General features: G+C 38.5%; 1 protein-coding gene across 4 annotated transcripts in view; it reads right to left on the reverse strand.

Annotated features, from left to right (window-relative positions):
* LOC112157917 (centrosomal protein of 128 kDa) overlaps positions 1 to 17,672 on the reverse strand; it is a 40,142-nt gene that overhangs the window by 13,743 nt on the left and 8,727 nt on the right. For 3 of the 4 annotated variants that reach the window (XM_024291023.2, XM_024291025.2, XM_024291022.2), the window contains exons 9-18: positions 17,506 to 17,580; positions 17,297 to 17,426; positions 14,849 to 14,988; positions 14,084 to 14,155; positions 13,850 to 13,993; positions 11,944 to 12,132; positions 10,171 to 10,617; positions 6,066 to 6,230; positions 5,368 to 5,517; positions 609 to 668 (exon numbers count right to left, since the gene is read on the reverse strand). In XM_024291023.2, the coding sequence (XP_024146791.1) occupies positions 609 to 668; positions 5,368 to 5,517; positions 6,066 to 6,230; positions 10,171 to 10,617; positions 11,944 to 12,132; positions 13,850 to 13,993; positions 14,084 to 14,155; positions 14,849 to 14,988; positions 17,297 to 17,426; positions 17,506 to 17,580 (1,572 nt within the window). The remainder of the gene's footprint in view (positions 1 to 608; positions 669 to 5,367; positions 5,518 to 6,065; positions 6,231 to 10,170; positions 10,618 to 11,943; positions 12,133 to 13,849; positions 13,994 to 14,083; positions 14,156 to 14,848; positions 14,989 to 17,296; positions 17,427 to 17,505; positions 17,581 to 17,672) is intronic. The other variant, XM_024291024.2, reaches the window with a different exon arrangement.

Genomic DNA, 17,672 nt, shown 5'->3' on the forward strand with positions numbered 1-17,672 from the left:
ATTTGAAAAAAAAAAAAACTCTTGGAAAAACACAGTTTTTTTTTTAATTGAATGCAATACACCACCATACTTTGAAGTACAACTGAGTACTAATCAAGTCCGGTCAGGTATAAATGATAATCAAGTCTTCTAAGAGATCAGGTTCCACTCTGTGGATTTTCCAGCCTTTTGTAGCAGACCTTTCCTCACAGATGTTGTGCTTTTGTTTTAACTCGATGAATGATAAATCCATGACACCGACTCTGTGAATCATGAAGAGCTGCTAATCTGTTGGGGTTCTCTGTAGATGAAATGAAGCTCCACCTCAGATTAATCAAAATGTCTAAGCGTGCTGTGGACGTCATGGCGAGGGACTCGGATGCTGACGTGATGAAGCGATGGTTTTCGTGCCATGATGTTCCTGTTGATTTAAAGTGACGTATCGCAGTTTGTGTTTCTAAACAAGCACAGAGGCAGATCTGTGCAACCAGCTGGTCAGTAATCAGAGAAAAAGCAAACGAGAAGCCAGCTTTCTAGAAAGAAAAAGACGAGCATTCGTGTGTTTTACATTATGCAGGGGATTAGGATAAAGCTACAGGAGGACAGCATAAGTCATTGAATGTAAATACCTTTGTCTCAGCTAACCAGCGGTGGGGATCTCTCACTAATCCAGGTCTCTGGTAGATTGCCTGTTAGAGCAGCACAGAGAGAGAAATGAAAGTCTTTGTTATCCTGCTCTTAAAAAGTCTGCATTGCACCAGAGAATCAGTTGGGCTCATTTTTAAATCTGCATATTATGAATGTTGTGAGAAAAGCAGAGGTGAAAACAGCAGAAAATGTGTGGGCAAACATCAGGGTGGACACGGGGAAAAAAAAAACTTTTTTTGAGAGGCAGATTGTGCCAACTTACATTGGCATGCTGGTGCTGGAAAGCAAGCACATACACAAGCACAGGTGTGCACACACCTTTCCTACCAGGCAGTGGGTTTCATAACAATGAGCTCTGGGACTGTGCAACCATTCCACCCAGACAAGCCTGTCAGCTTCAGTAATGCAAACCGACTGCCAGCTCTTAATGACTGCTGACACAGACAGACACACAAAACCGCTCTCCTAACGCAAAAAGACAGATACGCAATAATCACAGTGGCATTACTTTATGGCTCTCAATGGAGAGGCTCTGGCTCTGCGGCTGCTGAGGTGTGCCAGACACACAGGCGTGGAGGTTTCTGTTAATGTCGGTATCTGGGTGTGTACTTCATTAGCTTCTCACATGAGATGGTCGTCACTAATGCTGCCACAAACGATTATTTTAGTAGTCGACTAATCACCGGTTATTTTGTTCCATTAGTCGACTAATCAGGTCATGCATGTATTGGATGTAAAACACACGTCTTAACCATCATTAGCTTTAAACTAACTAAAAACTAGACATATTCACGCTAGCATTACTTGCAATGATGCTAATGGGAATTCTGTAAGCTGAATTTGGCGGCAGAAGATGCTGGTGACGATGATGCTGAAATTGATAGCTGAAAACGCTGAGGCTGGTTGCCAGCTAAGATATTAGTTAAATGTCAAATTAGCCTAAAAAAAAGTCGAAATTAGACAAAACAGCTAGCACGTAACTGAACTATTAGCTAAACTCCAAAATAGCCTAAATTAGTCAAAATAGCTAGCATGTATCCGAAATATCAGCTAACGTCCAAAATAGCCTGAAAAATTAAAAAAAAGTCTAAATTAGCCAAAATAGCTAGCATGCAGCTGAAATATTAGCTTAATTCCAAAACAGCCTAAAAAACTGAAAAAAGCTTGAGTTAGCCAAAATAGCTAGCATGTAACCGAAGTATTAGCTAAACTCCAAAATATCCTAAAAAACAAAAAAGCCTAAATTAGCCAAAACAGCTAGCATGTAGCTAAAATATCAGCTAACGCCCAAAATAGCCTAAATTAGTCAAAATAGCTAGCATGTATCCGAAATATCAGCTAACGCCCAAAATAGCCTAAAATAGTCAAAATAGCTAGCATGTATCCAAAATATCAGCTAACGCCTAAAATAGCCTGAAAAATAAAAAAAAGTCTAAATTAGTCAGAATAGCTAGCATGTATCCGAAATATCAGCTAACGCCCAAAATAGCCTGAAAAATTAAAAAAAAGTCTAAATTAGCCAAAATAGCTAGCATGCGACTGAAATATTAGCTTAATTCCAAAACAGCCTAAAAAAACTAAAAAAAGCTTGAGTTAGACAAAATAGCTAGCATGTAACCGAAGTATTAGCTAAACTCCAAAATATCCTAAAAAACAAAAAACCCTAAATTAGCCAAAACAGCTAGCATGTAGCTAAAATATTAGCTAAATTTCGGACACAACCTTATTCTTAAACCCTAAAGACTCAGCGTGAACGTAGCTTTAGGGTCACCATTCTTAACATTAAAAGTTTCCATTGATTATAAAAGGTACAAAAATTTGATTTGCGATAATAAATTTGCCTAGTGGAAACATGATCTTCTTCTTCACCTTTCAGCTTATCCCTTTCGGGGTCGCCACAGTGTAACAGCACCCACTGTTTCGCATCAGTGATTTGGCAGAGATTTTACGCCGGATGCCCTTCCTGACACAACCCTGTACTTGAGGGGCACAGGGATAATTTTGGAAAAACTCGCATTTATCGAAACAAGGATTTTGTGTTTGGAGGAAGTGGTCTTTGAGGCGTATTAAAATTGACATATTTCGCAAAACTGGAACTGAAACACTTTTTATAACCTAATGAGTCATGTGACCAATAACGGGATACGACGCTCATCACCACAAGAGGTCACACAGACAATCAAAAGTTGAGTGTGTTAAGTAGATCGTTGGATCCACAGCTCTACTGTAAGATCACTAACCACCACTTTCCAAAATCACACAAGTTGGTTTGTGTTTGTTTGCATAATTATTAAACTGTGTATTTGAGAATCTTTATTGCTTTGACATTTGCTGTCATTTTTAAACGTTTAATAATAGTAATAATAATCTTTCTAATTGAAACCTGTCTCTAATAATGCCAAATTCAAGACCAATTCAGTTACAGACTTCAGTCACTTTTGAAAAGCTTTAAGTTTAAATAGAAGCCATAAAAAAATGAAAATAATTACAATGAAGTGGCTGAAAGACACATTTAAACTAAATTGAATAATTTATTCACCCAAAAAGAAAAAAAAATTCTTTGAGTTAAATGTTTAAGAAAAAAGAAAAAAAACAACCAAATCAACATGTTCACATTTTGTGTCATCAATTGAACATAAACATGAATACTGTGTTAGTTTTTGGGTGTAAAATGTAATAAGCATGTGGTCATCTGTAACATTTAAAAAAACATTTGAAAAAATAAATCACTGTTTAGAAAAAGTATATTATTCTTCTTATTATTTTTTGTGTATTTAAATAAAAAAGATAATCAATAAACAGGGGGGGGGAACAAACTGGGCAAAATTATTATTAAAAATTATCAAAATTTTTAGGGAAAACAGATGCAACTTCCAGCTTTTCTTCCCTCAATGATTACAAAAAATACAGTGGTGGACAAAAGTGTTGGTACCCCTCAGTAAAAGTAGGACAAACCCACAATTCTCACTGAAATCACTTTAAACTTACAAAAGTAACAATAAATAAAAAAAAATTGAAAATTAAACAACCAGAATCAACCATCAATTTTGAATTGTTGATTAACATAATTATTTAAAAAAAACAAACTAATGAAACAGGCCTGGACAAAAATGATGGTACCTCAATAAAAGATTGAAAACTATTTGACCAGAGTGACATGATTAACTCAGGTGTGTCCTTTAATTCACATCACAGGTGTTTTATTTATTGTTACTTTTGGAAGTTTTAAACAATTTCAGTGAGAATTGTGGGTTTGTCCTTCTTTAACTGAGGGGTACCAACAATTTTGTCCACGTCTGTATATGTGAGATTGTGGAGGGACTGAACATCAGAGGTTCGCCTTTTTTACATTTTTGGATGCTGCTGTGCCGCGGGATTTTTGTCAAGGAGAAAAATGTAGCTTGGCCCAAAAAAGGTTAGAAAACACTGTCCTACAAAAACCCTCCAAAAGGTAAAACTGTCAGTCCGAAGAGACTGGATCTCTGCTTTCATCCACAGCTCCTCACTTTAAGACAGAAGCTGCAGAAAGAGCTTTGCAAAGCTTTCATCTAGAGGTTATAACCAAGAATCAAGAAAGAAGCAACATTTCATCAATATATAGAAAAATATTAACAGCATTAAATATTTCAAAGAAAAAAATCCCTAAAGTTTATTCAAACTAGTGTTTTCGTGAGTTTCTGCAGAAGAGGATGTAGGCAGGAGCTGCCATGGAGGAACGGCCTCCTAATAATGCCCTTTATCTGTTAATGATCCCCCTCATTAAACCAATCACTGGCAAGTTTGACTTCTTCTCAACATGACAGATTACAGATGAGGTAAGACTCGCATGTCTGACCGCATCACCGCCGGAGCAGATTGAGAAATCTATAAGAGCAGATAAGAGCAGACGGGGTTAATTAGCCTGAAGCAGCAGCAGCAGGAGAGTGTGAACGACTCAAGGTAAACTTCACCGGCGAGAAGATGTGGTCGTACTGTAAAGTAGGGGAGAAGATTCTTTCATTTTCATGAGTTTTGGAGACACTTGTGTGAGGAGCTGAAAGTAGGACTTTATCAGAGCAGAGGAGCGACTCTAACAATGATTAAAAGGGTTCACTAACTTTATAACATAGAATTCTGTAACAGAATCTGTTAGTCAACCTGATCTGATGTGATTTCATGAATGAACAGCGATGATCTCCGTGTGCATTTAGACAAAAAACTGTCTGAAAGAATGAAATAAAGCCTGTTAAAGCGCTGAGAAGTTTCTAGAAACTGTTTTAAAAGTATAAGTTCAGCTACATTTATGAGTGTTAGAAACAAAGCATTATTTTTCTCAATCATATACATGAAATATTACTGGTTAAGACACAATCTTTTTGGTTTTTTTTCCTATGCTGGAAAATTTTTTATTGTGAAAAATAAAGTAAAAATATTTCCTAAATGACTTAAAGAAAAGCAACATGAATTTGTTTGGTGACAAGCAACATGTATATGAGATACAGAGGCAGAGAGCAGAAAGTTAACAAGGAACCAGTTTTATTTATTTGTTTGTTTCTGTCTTCTGCCTTCATTTGAAAGAGACGTTTGGACCGTGAGGCTTCAGCCTCCAAGCATGGGGGGAATCAAATCCCATTAGGAAGGGTGAAAGGCTCAACTATTCCTGGAATTATAGAACCAAAATGATAAAATCCTTAAAATCAGAATTTGTAAAAGCACATTTAAGACAACATTGAAAGGAAAGAGCAAATAAACAGCACATACTTGTAGTTTTTCTTCGTTCTTAGCCAGGATGCGGCACGCTGCGTCCAGTTCTTCACCCAGAGACGTCAGAACCGCCTCCTGGTCGGCCTCTATTTGCAGCATCTTGTTCTCCAGACGTTCAGACTCACGCGTCTGCTTACCAGACACGGCCTGTGGACGTCAAATAAATCTCTTCTGTGTTTCTGAACTCACTTTCTGACCATCAAAAGGTCAAATCTAACAGACGAGAAGCAGCTTCCGCCTCCTCCAACTAGTTATCTGCTCTCTTCAGGCCAGATCTTTCAACAGGTTTGAGGTCTTTACCGGGACAAAGACGATCGATTAGTCAGGGGAGATCAGCACTGCCAAGAGACTATGGATCATTATCCTGTCGCTGAGATAATAAAGCGCCCATGTTACATTAATAAGAGCCTGTTTTCTGCACTTAACCAATTTCCGATCAATACGTGGCTCCCCTGAAAGAACCTTAAACAACTTATCAGGGGCCTGTCAGGGTGCGCTCTGGGGTCAATACTTCCTCAGCTTTTGTAAAACACTTAAAGACACATCGATAACAAAGTAAATACGGCTGAAATGGAACCACTTGACCTTCAAAACCGCCACGACTAAAAAGGTAAATCCTTTAAATGTCTCAATTTATGTGCTTTTCTTTTTAAATAGGAGGCCAAACTTTAATGGTGTTAACTTGCTGGACTCACTCTGTCTTCCAGCTGCTGCTTGAGAAGCTGCTGTTTCCTCTGGAGGAGGGACCGGCTCTCTTCTTCTACGCTCAGCTGTGCCGCCAGCTTATCGCACTCATCCTTCATCCTGTCCAACTTGATCTGTAGAGCGTCGCGCAGTTCCTTATCCGATGCTGCATCTGCCTGATACAGCACACGCGTGTTTAGAGGCGTCGGAACACGCGACCCGTCCAGGTCCTCGACACTGGAGCGGTTCATCTGGAGATAAACTTTACAGCTTTCTATTACTGGGAATTTACTTCAATTCAACCTCGAAACATGTACAGAGTTTAGTTAAATCTGCTTTGATGAATATAAAAATTATTCTATTTTAGGAAGTACAACAGGAAAACAGGAATAAAACTTAAGACATTTAAGTAAATGTATTCATAGACAGCAGCTTTTCCTACAAATAAAAGACCCACTCCTAAGAAAATAGTGTTTTAACATGCTCTTGAGGGATTTCTTTGATTTATTTATGGCGTAGGGGTGTAAAAAAAAAAACAATTTAGTCAAATATCGCATCACTTTATTTGTCGATCCTTGTATTGACTGCCAAGACAATATTTAATTATTATTTAAAAGCAAACATGTAGTTTAGTTTAACTTTTATTTTCCACTTAAATGCTTCTTAAAAGAATAGGGCTGGGTTGATTAAATTGATTAGTCGATCTGAATCAATCTAAGCTTAATAGATCAATAATCGATCCATAAAAGTAGAGATCGATCTAACATGAAGCTAAAGTTCGCTAACTTGATGTTAACATATAATGGGATTTCCCATAGTACGGCTAATGCTAACGCTCGGTCGGCTCAAACACACATTTCTGACTAAATGAACATTATAAACTCACAGGAATTAATTTTCCAAACTCTTTCAAGGTAATATTTTTTAAAGTAACCATTTGTGGTTTGAAGCCCAGTTTTTTGCTCATACTTTCTTCTTCCTCTGGAATAAGTCGTAATGCTACAGTGCGATCGCCACCTAGTGGCCAAACGGAACGACCTCCAGGAGAAGCAGAACAATTGTTGGAGCTGCAAGATATTAACAATCTCGTTATAATTTCACCCCTAAATTTTACAGTGTGTTAACTGTATTAGATTAATATGAAAATCTTCAAAACATATATACAGATTATTGATGTATTTCTAAAAAAATTGATCTAAATGTGTAAACTAAAAATTAATTGAATTGAGAGGACCAATAAAAAAAAAAAAAAAAATCGGAATCTAATCAATTCTAGAAATGATTGGTGAACCTATCCCTAAAAATACAAATAGAAAAGCACCATGAATTTGCCTGGGTTAAAACAAATTATGGGATACAGTCGCAGTGCTTCTAATTGTAAAGCCACAGAAATGAAAAAGTGTCAATAAAAGGAGCTGGGAGAGAAAAAGTTCAACCAGAACAGGGAGTAAGTCAGAGAACAGCCCGAGACAAAGTGGAGCAGCAATCCAGAGTGAGATCCCAGCAAATTAGAACATTTTTATCCGTTTCTGACAGTCGCCTGTTTTACAAATGTAATACAGGCTTGCGGCTGTGCGGTGTGAATATTGGGCGAGCTTTTTTGGGACATCTGGCGTTCCCTGAGGCTTGGAGTTAAAAACATTTCCTGCAAAACGCCCTTGTCCTTTCTACACTTGGAAATTACGCCGTTACAATGAGCGATGTCAGATATTAATGCCATTCAGCGCGGCTAATGGGCTAACCTCAGCCGTATCCAGCAGGACAATGCCCCCTTAAGAGGCCGCGTGCCCACGGGGGCTTATCATGGGCACATTTTGAAAGTAGGCAGGAGGGCTCATCTCCAGAATAATCATGATGAGACTTCTAAAGTCTGAAAACTGAGTGTTCAACTTCCACACCGGGAGATTCTACCTTCCTAAACCGATCCAGAACACGGCATTAAGGCCTTCACACTCCTCTGTTGTGATGTTGGCTTTAATCCTAAATGTTTTCTTAATGACGTGTGGTGGGCGAGGCAAATTACCCAGAGATGAGCCCAGATACTCCAAATGTCAATTAAAGTGTGAAACTGTTGGGAGTTTAGAGGTAAAAGAAGGGAAAAGCTGAGGCTCTCTTATGACTTTGAGCACAGGAAGTGATTTAACAAAATAAAAGCATAAGTGACATTAAAAATAATGCTTCGGCAGACAGAAAGGATTCAAGGTACATTAATTACAGCTCCTGGTAAATCTCCTGTCCGTCCTGCATAGGATCTCTCTCTCATGTGGACATCTCTAAGGTTGCTTCTTTTTTTTCCTAAATCAGGTTTTTTTTAGGAGTTTTTCCTTACCGGGATCGAGGGTCTAAGAGCAGAGACAACCAGTTTTATTTAGTCCATTTAGCTAATTAGTTTTTGTTTATCTTTTATGACTGACCTTCTGCTTCTGTAAAATTACCGGCATGAAGCCCAACAAGGTCGTTTTTTAGTGATATTCGGCTACATAAATAAAATTGAATTGAATTGAATCCATTAACTAAAACACAAAACTTTTTTCTTATTAAATGATTGAATTATAATACAAAATATTGTCACTGCTTAAACAGTTCAGTCATTGAAACACACTAATTTAAAGAAATATGTTGGGTTTTTTAAGAAAATTAGTAGATTTGATTTATTCTGATCAGAAAATATGTTTATCAAGACTTTTATAAGACATAAAATATAATTACAGACCCACTCTGATCATCTTAAGTGACATTTAAGAATGTTTAAGGCCATGCATGTCAAAAATTAAGACCATTTATCAGTTTAATTCCAATTTTACTATTTATTATTTCATATTTTATGATCAGAACTGTAGCTTCTCTTTCTTTTAGAGCTCTTAATGCAAAACAAAAGATGTTTATTAAATAATTTGATCAAAATAATCTTGCTTGAAATTTTGTTGCCTTGAAATGTGAAATAGAAACACTTTCAAGCACAAATTTTAAAGGCTGCATCACACTCCCACCACTTCGTACATTTTGCACGTTCCATGTGTGTAATTTCGATCTTTCGTGATACATGCGTGATATAAGGAATTCATAAGTATTTTATGCGTCTCTCAGTCATGCGCAGATGTCCGTAGAGAGTCATTGAAGTACAAAGAAGTACAAATAAACCCGTGCGTCATTGAATTTCTTCACTTTGACTGTTAGAGCACTGGACAGAAACCACACACATCAGCACCATGGACAGCACCCGCCCTCGTGATGCTTTCCACATATGACCAGATTTCTTACGAGAAATAAGCACAAAACATTCTACAGCAGCAGTGTGATACAGCCTTAAGGCACAGATATCAAAATCCAAGACCTTTTTTAAGGCTTTTTAAGGTATTACTTAATAAAATCAACATTTTAAAGACTTCTTTAAGACCCTGCAGAACATTGTCTTTTTATCTATTTTAAAAGTGTTCCCAATTTTCTTTTAGCTATGCCGTTTTTAGTCATATCAAAAAATGTGTCTTTTTTTAGGAAAGTTTTTACAGAGCGGCAGGAATTTGTTAGAAGTTCACCTCTTTGTTTTTTCTTTTGTGAAAAAAGGATTAAAAAAATTCAGAAATTCACCTCGGAGTTGTTAGCTTACAGCCGCTCATCCATCTGTACAGTTTGGAGCCAGATCTCGGTTCAGATGACAAATACAAGGACATGCCTGGATCTATTGGTCTACAAGTGGAGTTTTCTACATCACAAATGTGCTTTTTTTCAAAAGCCTGCTCCTGAATTTCAGCAATTTGAATAAGGAATATCAGAAATATCATTTCAAGATTAAGTTTCTTCATGTATGTCTTCCATGGTCAGAAGAACTTGTTAAAAACACCATTTTCATCAAAGTGGAGCTTTAAGTCTTATCTCAGACTTTTATCAGGAAGAGCAGAATCATTTACAAATAAAATACGAGTCCGGTTCTGAGGTTTAGTGCGTTCAGAGACAGTGGACACGCCTCTGTCTGTCTGACGGTAATAAAAGCTTAACAGCCACTAAAGCTGACATATTAGGAGAATAAATCTCTCTTAATTACAGAACTCGGTTTCCAGACCTTTGGGAAGATCACTTCCTCTGAGTTCCTCTTGAATCCGGCTCCGCGGGGCTTACCTGAACTCCTCTCAGCTGCTCCTTCAGTTCATCCCGCTCCTGGCGGCAGAGTTTGAGCACCTCCTGCGCTCGCCGCTCTTTCTTAACGCCGTCTTCCACGCTCTCCAGGTCCTTCCGGTGCGCTTCCCTCTCCAGCTGCAGCTGTTGGCCCAGCGCGGCCCGCTCCACCTGCAGCGCCGTCAGCTTGGCCTCCAGGTCGGAGTTCCTCCTCTTCAGCTCCTTCACGGCGCTCTGTTCCTCTGCCAGCCGCTCCAATAGCTGCGCGTTGGCGGCTGTCGCCTGTTTCAAGGAGGCCTGAAGCTCCGCCTGCCGGTCCTGGTCCCTCTGAGATCGGCGCGTTTGTGCTTCCAGCCGGTCTTCTAACGTCTGGTTCTCCTCCTTTAGTCTGGACTGGACGGCGGCGTGACGCAGAACTTCCTGTTCCAAGGCAGCGGAGGCCTCCTTCACCTGGAGTCAGGAGATTCATGGTTATGTTTCTTTTCACAAAAAAAGATAAATCGAGTTTCAAGCATCAGTAAAAAATCTGGAGTATTAAATCAGAACAGCGGTCCCTTGCTATTTAGCCGTTCACCCTTTGTGGTCACACAAGGATTTATATTTTTAATTATTTACAGCACGTTGTGTTCTGAGTCCTGATTGGCTTTAAATGCACAGAATACATTCAGTCCAGCATTTTTATGAGAACTGCAGGCAAAAAGCAAAGTTTGTGTAGAAAGAAATGTACATAAAATGTTTATAGAAGAAATAACTATGAAATAAAATTCTTAAGAAAGTTGAAAATAACGTTTAAATAAAAACAAATGAATTACAGCTGAGGAGAGATGGGATCAGCTTCCATAGAGGCTGAACGCAGCTGCTCTATGTTTGGTTTGGACTCTAGAAGGAGAAGAGTTCTGGCTGGTACAGCTGGTACAATCGTGCATTTTAAACCAGTGTTCTCCAGCATTGTACAGACCACAGACCAGTTTAAAGTAAACAATATTTTCACAGATTGGGGCAAAGTTGATATTTTTAAGCTTCCGGTTCCTGAAAATCTATTTTCAAAATAAAACTCCTGTTAGGATCAGAAAATGAACTACATGGAAATAATCTAAGTTAGTGCACATGTTTCTTCTTTTCTACCCAGGGCGTTGCGTACCACTGGTCTAAAGTATTCACAGTTTATAAAGCATCAACAGAACTTTAAAGTTTATCCTGACCTCAGAACAGGAATAATGTGGTCCACTTCTTTGTAAGAACCAGAGCCAAAGTTTTGACTAAGCGGCTGTTTCCTGGTTGATTTTTTATTTTTTTAAGTCCAGAGGTCAAGTCGACTAAAGAGGAACGCTTGAATTCGTTTTTCCAGGTCAACTTCTTATTCATTCTATAATCCTGGTCTTATTTTTTACAAAAGTTTGAACTTTCAGAGTTTTAACAAAAGAGAAAAGGGTGAAAATCTCAGTCTCGGAAAAGTAAATATGTAGTGAGGAGTTTACAGCCTTAAAACTTCTATTGGAAAAAATGAAAAATATTACACAAACTTCACATATTCTGCACACTCTTTGCGCCTAAATATTATTTGTACAAATGTTTTTTGCACCAGTTTGTTTACAGTATTGCTCACATGCATATTTATGTTGATTTTTTCTTTTTTTTAATGTACATATGGAAGAAGTAAGTTTCGATTCACTAATACATGTGTCGAATTGACAATAAATCTACTTGAACGTGATGTCACTGTAACTGTTTGGGTCTCATTCAGGAGCTGAGTATTGGCGTTCTTCACCCACACACCTCACGGGTTTCCTGTTCCAAAGTCAGAAGTCGCTGGCGAGCCTCCATCAGCTCCACCTCCCTGCGGTGGAGCTCCTCGTCCCGCTGCGCCAAACGGCCGAGGACTTCGGTGAGCTCCCTGCAGGCCGACTCACTCTGCTGGCTCAGAGCCTTCAGCTGAGCGTGCGAGCTCTCCTTCTGCTTTGCTGCCTGGTAGGTAGAACAAAAAAAAAGAGAAAAGGGAATAAAAAAGGCAAGGAGTTGGAGAGGAAAAGGGAAAATGAAGACTAACAAATGAGGAGAGAGATAATGCACACAAAGGAGCTGGAACAGTAATGACGAGTGGAGGAGTGTGATGGAGAGACGGAGGTAGAGAAACATATGCAGTACTAGCTCTTAGCAGATAGGAAAATGCTAACACTCAGCTTTCTGATAAGAGACAATGCTCAGGTCTGTTCGAGGCAGATTGCTTCTAATGCTTTGGCTTTGCCGGGAATTTGCAAAGACTTTGCGGCGGCTCGGCAGCTAATCATTTAATTGAGCACTTGATTCCTTCCCCTAATTCATTAAGAGCGCGGGGGCCGGTTTGTAATTCATTCCCGTCACGTAGCGTGCGGCAGGTGGGAGTCGGTCTGTTCCAAGAAGACGGAGAGTTAAACGGAAGTTTGGATGAGGCTCTGTCAGGAGTGAAACGGAGATCACTGGGAGTCTGCGGTCAAACAAACGGAAAAAAGACAGGAACAAAATCCAAATGACTTTCAGAGATTTTACCGTCAAAAGTCATCGGATGAGTCAGTCAGAAGAAGATAATTCTGCGTTTGTTACATTAAATTCCCACTCCTATTATATTTTTTCTATTTAAAATTGTTCCCAGTGAACTTTTTAATCATAATTATGCAGTTTTTAGCTAAAATTTGTGACATTTTGAAGACATTATGTATCCCAGCATCCATTTGGTTACACTCTCTCCTGTTAGCTTACAGACCCAAAAAAGGTACCAAAAAAAATGAAGGTAATATCAAAACAAGCTGGAAAGTTGAGAAAAACTACGACGTTAGTGAAGCTTTGGCGTCATTTCGATAAGGAAGATCTACCACACTTCCAGGTAATCTGGGTTTTTGCGTCACTCTACGCACCACTCATTTAGTAAGCCTTAACTTTAAACCAATAGCTCAATTCCCCGCCTTCTTTTCTCAGCCAATCACAATCTCATGTCTGCTTTTAAATTCTTGGACGTTTATCTCTCAACGGTTTGTTCCTCTAGCGTGTAGGCTAGGGGTCGGTAACCTTTAACAGTAAAAGAGCCATTTGGGCTCGTTTTCTGCTGATCAAAACCTAGAAGGAGCCGCATAGTCTTACTTTAGCCTTTAAGAAATTTGGATTTGCATTCATGACCTTCTTTTTTTTTAATAAATATGAATTATGTCTATTTTTTCTCTCTGACCTGTTTTTGTACGAAAGTCGCACATTGTCATATAAAATGTTCCTAGTAAAATATTGTGATTAATCGCGATTACTCGCAACACAAAAGTGTGATTATTTGTAAATAATTTTTTAATTGATTGACAGAAATAACTAAAAATAAACTTTCTAAATGTACTATTTTGTGTGTTTTTATTTAATATTATTAGCAGATAATATTATAAATAAAAAAAATAAAAAAAGATTATTTTTTTCCTTAGGCTTGCGATTATTTAGCAAAAAAAATGTCAATTTCCGCCTCTAATTCTTTTAAATATGTGAGAAAATAAAAAAAAACTATTAAAAACACAATTTTCGTTGTATATTTTGAAGAGGTTTTCTATAACCCTTAAATTTATAACTGCAGTTGATATGAACCAAAAAGATCAAATCTGGTCATACTTTTTTTTAGTTAATTTGGGTGGAAATATTTTCTATAATTTGATTATATCCAACAGCAGCTGACCTCCTCCACCTCCTTCTGCAGCCTCCTGCACTTCGCCCTCCACTGCCGCACGGCGTCTTGAGCCCTGCTCTTCAGGTCGTCTCTGCTCTTCGCGCTCTCCTGGAGCAGCGCCTCCATTTGTCTCTTCTCTGTCAGGCCTCGGCTCTGAAGGGATGAAACAACCTCTCAGTAAAATCACATTTTCTTTATCCTGTATCTCAGAGATCCGTATCTCAACGTTCAGATGTGTTTCACCTGCAGCTCTCGGAGCTGCTCCAGCATCCTGCGCTGCTGCTCCTCCTGCCTCGCAAAGTCGGACGACAATTCCTTCAGACAGAAGGACGAGAAGGGGAAAAAAAAGTTGCATAAGCAAGTGGAAAAAAAAGTTGTTTACATGCCTGCTAACTATAGATAATCTAGAAAGCTGCTCAGAAAGGTAAATTAAAAAAAAGAAACTTCTTTGAATTAAGTGAAAGACAATAAATCAAAATGAAGTGAAGTCATCCTGGAGCCAAAATGGGTATTTACACTATAGGAGTTAGTTGTTGCTAATTATTCATTCACTAAAATGTGTTCTTGTTTTTTCTGGCATCAAACCCAGAGATGCATGAAGAACTGGCTTCATCTGTGAGCGTTTCCTCCGCCCGCGTGGGCGTTTAAACACATTCCCAGTGAAAGGAAGCGGCGTGATCAGAGGGATCAGCTCGTGCTCGCTGAAGCCACTTCCACCAACACATTACAACTGCTTAGGAGGAGAGCATTGGTTTGGTACAGAAAAAGCAGGCGAGAGGATTACTGATGACTTCCTGACATCTGATCCACATCAATCTGAAGAGGCTGCAGGTTAAGTGGTGACGGTTCGGCAAAAAAAGCCAGCTGGGATTTGGAATTTGAAGTCAGAGCGCTCAACTCCTCCTCGGCTGAGAGTTCTTGAGCTTTCTGCCACAAGCTCTACAAAAAGATACACTGGAATCGCTGAAGGGCTCTTGGAACGGCGTGAAATGACCCCTGCGAACGCACCTTCACCTGTAAGCTGAGCTGGAGCCTCTCCTTCTCCTTACAGTCCAGAGCTCTCTTCAGTTCTTCAACCTCGCCCAGGACGGACGCCGTCTGCACTTGAGCTCGCAGCTCCAGCAGCTCTTTCTCCAAGTCTGCGCGATCTGCAGGGAGGAGTGCAGGAGAAGCAGAGTGTGTTCTAGGGCGGCCACGATTAGTCGATTAGTCACAACTATGACGATTATTAAGATAGTCGACAACTAACTTCATACGTCTTTTTTATTTATTTGTTTTTATTTTTAGTCAGCTTAACAGTTCAAGTCTAAAGCTAATGATGATTAAGATGTGTGTTTTAGATCCAGTTCACTCATGATCCGATTAGTCGACTAATCGGAAAATGAATCAGTTAGTCGACTATTGAACTAATCGTTTGTAGCAGCATTAATGTATTCACAGGTTTTCATTCATCCCTGCAGGACAAACGTGAACATGGACAAACCCAGAAGATCAGGAGAGCCTTTCGAATCGAGCATGGTGATAACGTCAAAATAACATGATCAACAACTAAAAAAACAAAAAAAAAACTCAATTTAAATTATATTTAATTACATATTTACGAGCATCATTCAGCTTTTTAAGTTTGTTTTCCATCCACTTCTCCTGCTCTTTTCCGTATGTTTTTCGGCACGTAAAAACTCTCAGTGGTTTCATCAATCTTGGTTTTAAAACGTTCAGCTTGTTCAGGAAATTACTGCTTATATTTTTGTGTATTTTTAAACTTTATAGTTTTTGAAATATTAAGCAAAATATGCCTTCTAGGAAATGAATGAGAAAGCCTTTAAATTTCAAAAATTTAAGTAGATCAGCAACAAGCCCTTAAATATATTCATGGGCTAAGATTTCATCTTTTATAGTAATTTTCAAAAACTTTAGAGTTTAGTTCACATTTTAGCAACATGCTAATGTTTTTTGGCTATTTTAGTGTGAGGAATTTTAGGCTATTTTGGAGTTTAGCTAATATTTAGGCTATGTAATAGCTTTTTAGGTAAACTTGGCATCTATTAAGGTTTTTTAATGCTAAGTTGGAGTTTAGCTAATATGTTAGATACATGCTAATGTTTTGGCTAATTTGTTATCTACTAAGGTTTTTATAGGATAATTTAGAGTTTAGCTTCTAGTTTAGCAACATGCTAACGTTTTTGACTAATTTAGTTTACTGAGGTATTTTACTCCATTTTGGATTTTAGCTAGAATTTAAGCAACAGGCTAGCTTTTTTGAATAATTTGGAATCTACTGGAGTTTTTTGGGGCTAATTTAGAGTTTAGCTAATATTTAAGGAACACACGAAATATTTTTGCAAAATTGGCATATATTATTGATTTGTAAGCAATTTTCCTAAAGTTTTTTCAGAAATTTAATTAAACTTTAGCGCTCTTTCATAGTTCTTTCACAAAATTTCCAGTGTTTTCGCAAATTTAACATTTTGCAAATAGCTGTTGCGTTTTCAGCAAATCTCTTCAGCAATTAAAGCAAATTGGATGACCATTTTCAGCAAAAAGCTTCAGCATCTTCAGTGACTACTTTCAGCAAAAAGCATTCACAAGTAATGCAACTTTTAGTTTTTACTTGGGATGGGTACAGAACTGAAACTCTGTACCACGTTTCTGCCAGTATGAGTATACACTGGCAGTGCTTAATGTGATCATTAAATAAAATACATTTTACTAAAGACTCTTTAAAAAATAAAAGTGAAAAATTGTTCTGGTGCAGTCTTGGGAGATATTGTGATATGCAATGTATCATGGGGCATATATTGTGATACTTATCACATTTTCACATATAACACACTCGATAAATCCATCCAAGTATCACCATAGGAAATATTGCAATATATCGCCAAAACAATTTTCCCTACACCTCAAGGAATAAAATATGAAAATGTTTCCATTTCTAACATTTAAAGTTAGATTTCCTCTGTTCATCACTGGTGATGGATTTGAGCTGTGAAAACCAAACTAAATCATTCAGCGCCTTTAAATGGAAATGTTTAAAGTTGATCTTGGAAGAAACCCAAAAACATATTGAAATAAAACCACTAAATAAATCTGCAGTTGACTTTAAATTACTGCTTTCTACTAAGGAAATTACTCAAATGAAGTGAAAATATTTCAATATTTAACAGAAGTTGAGTTTTTCTCTCTGCATTTTTCGGGCCAAATCAATTCTCTGCCCCCTCTCCCACACTTAAATCATCTTGTCGCTGTGTTTACTCTCAGCGGCGCTTCATCAAGCCTCTCATGTCTCCACTGTTTTGCATTTACACCGCCCACTCTCATGTTTTGATTCAGCGGTTGGCATCACATCTGTATTGTCTGGAGATCTCCTTTAAACAAGGGAAACTAATGGAAAAAACCATCTGTTTCTGTCGTTACAGAGCTGATACTTCGCCGCGCCGGAGTCTGCAGGCTCACCTTTTCCCACGTCGTGGTCGAAGCGGGCGGTGTGCAGCTGAGCGCCGAGCGGGGGGGTTTCCAGTCGTGGCCTGGCAGCTTCGGGTCTTTCCGCCCTTCTCTGCAGCAGCTCACCGCGCGCGTCCTCCACCTGGTTACAAACCGATCCGAGCAGAGACGTTACAGACGGAGGATTTAGTCTTTCAAATATAACACAAATAAGAACCAACCTGTTTCATTAGCGACTCCCTTCTATCCTCTGACTGTTGGAGCAAACTCCTGACTTTCTCCAACTCCTGCTCCATCTGGGAGGAGCAGAACATTCAGACCAAAGAAACGTCTACTATGATTAAGAAAAGAATCCGTTTTGAAGTTGTAGAGAAACTTTGAGCTGAAA

The sequence above is a fragment of the Oryzias melastigma genome, linkage group LG24 (assembly GCF_002922805.2).
Source record: "Oryzias melastigma strain HK-1 linkage group LG24, ASM292280v2, whole genome shotgun sequence".
NCBI lineage: Eukaryota > Metazoa > Chordata > Actinopteri > Beloniformes > Adrianichthyidae > Oryzias > Oryzias melastigma.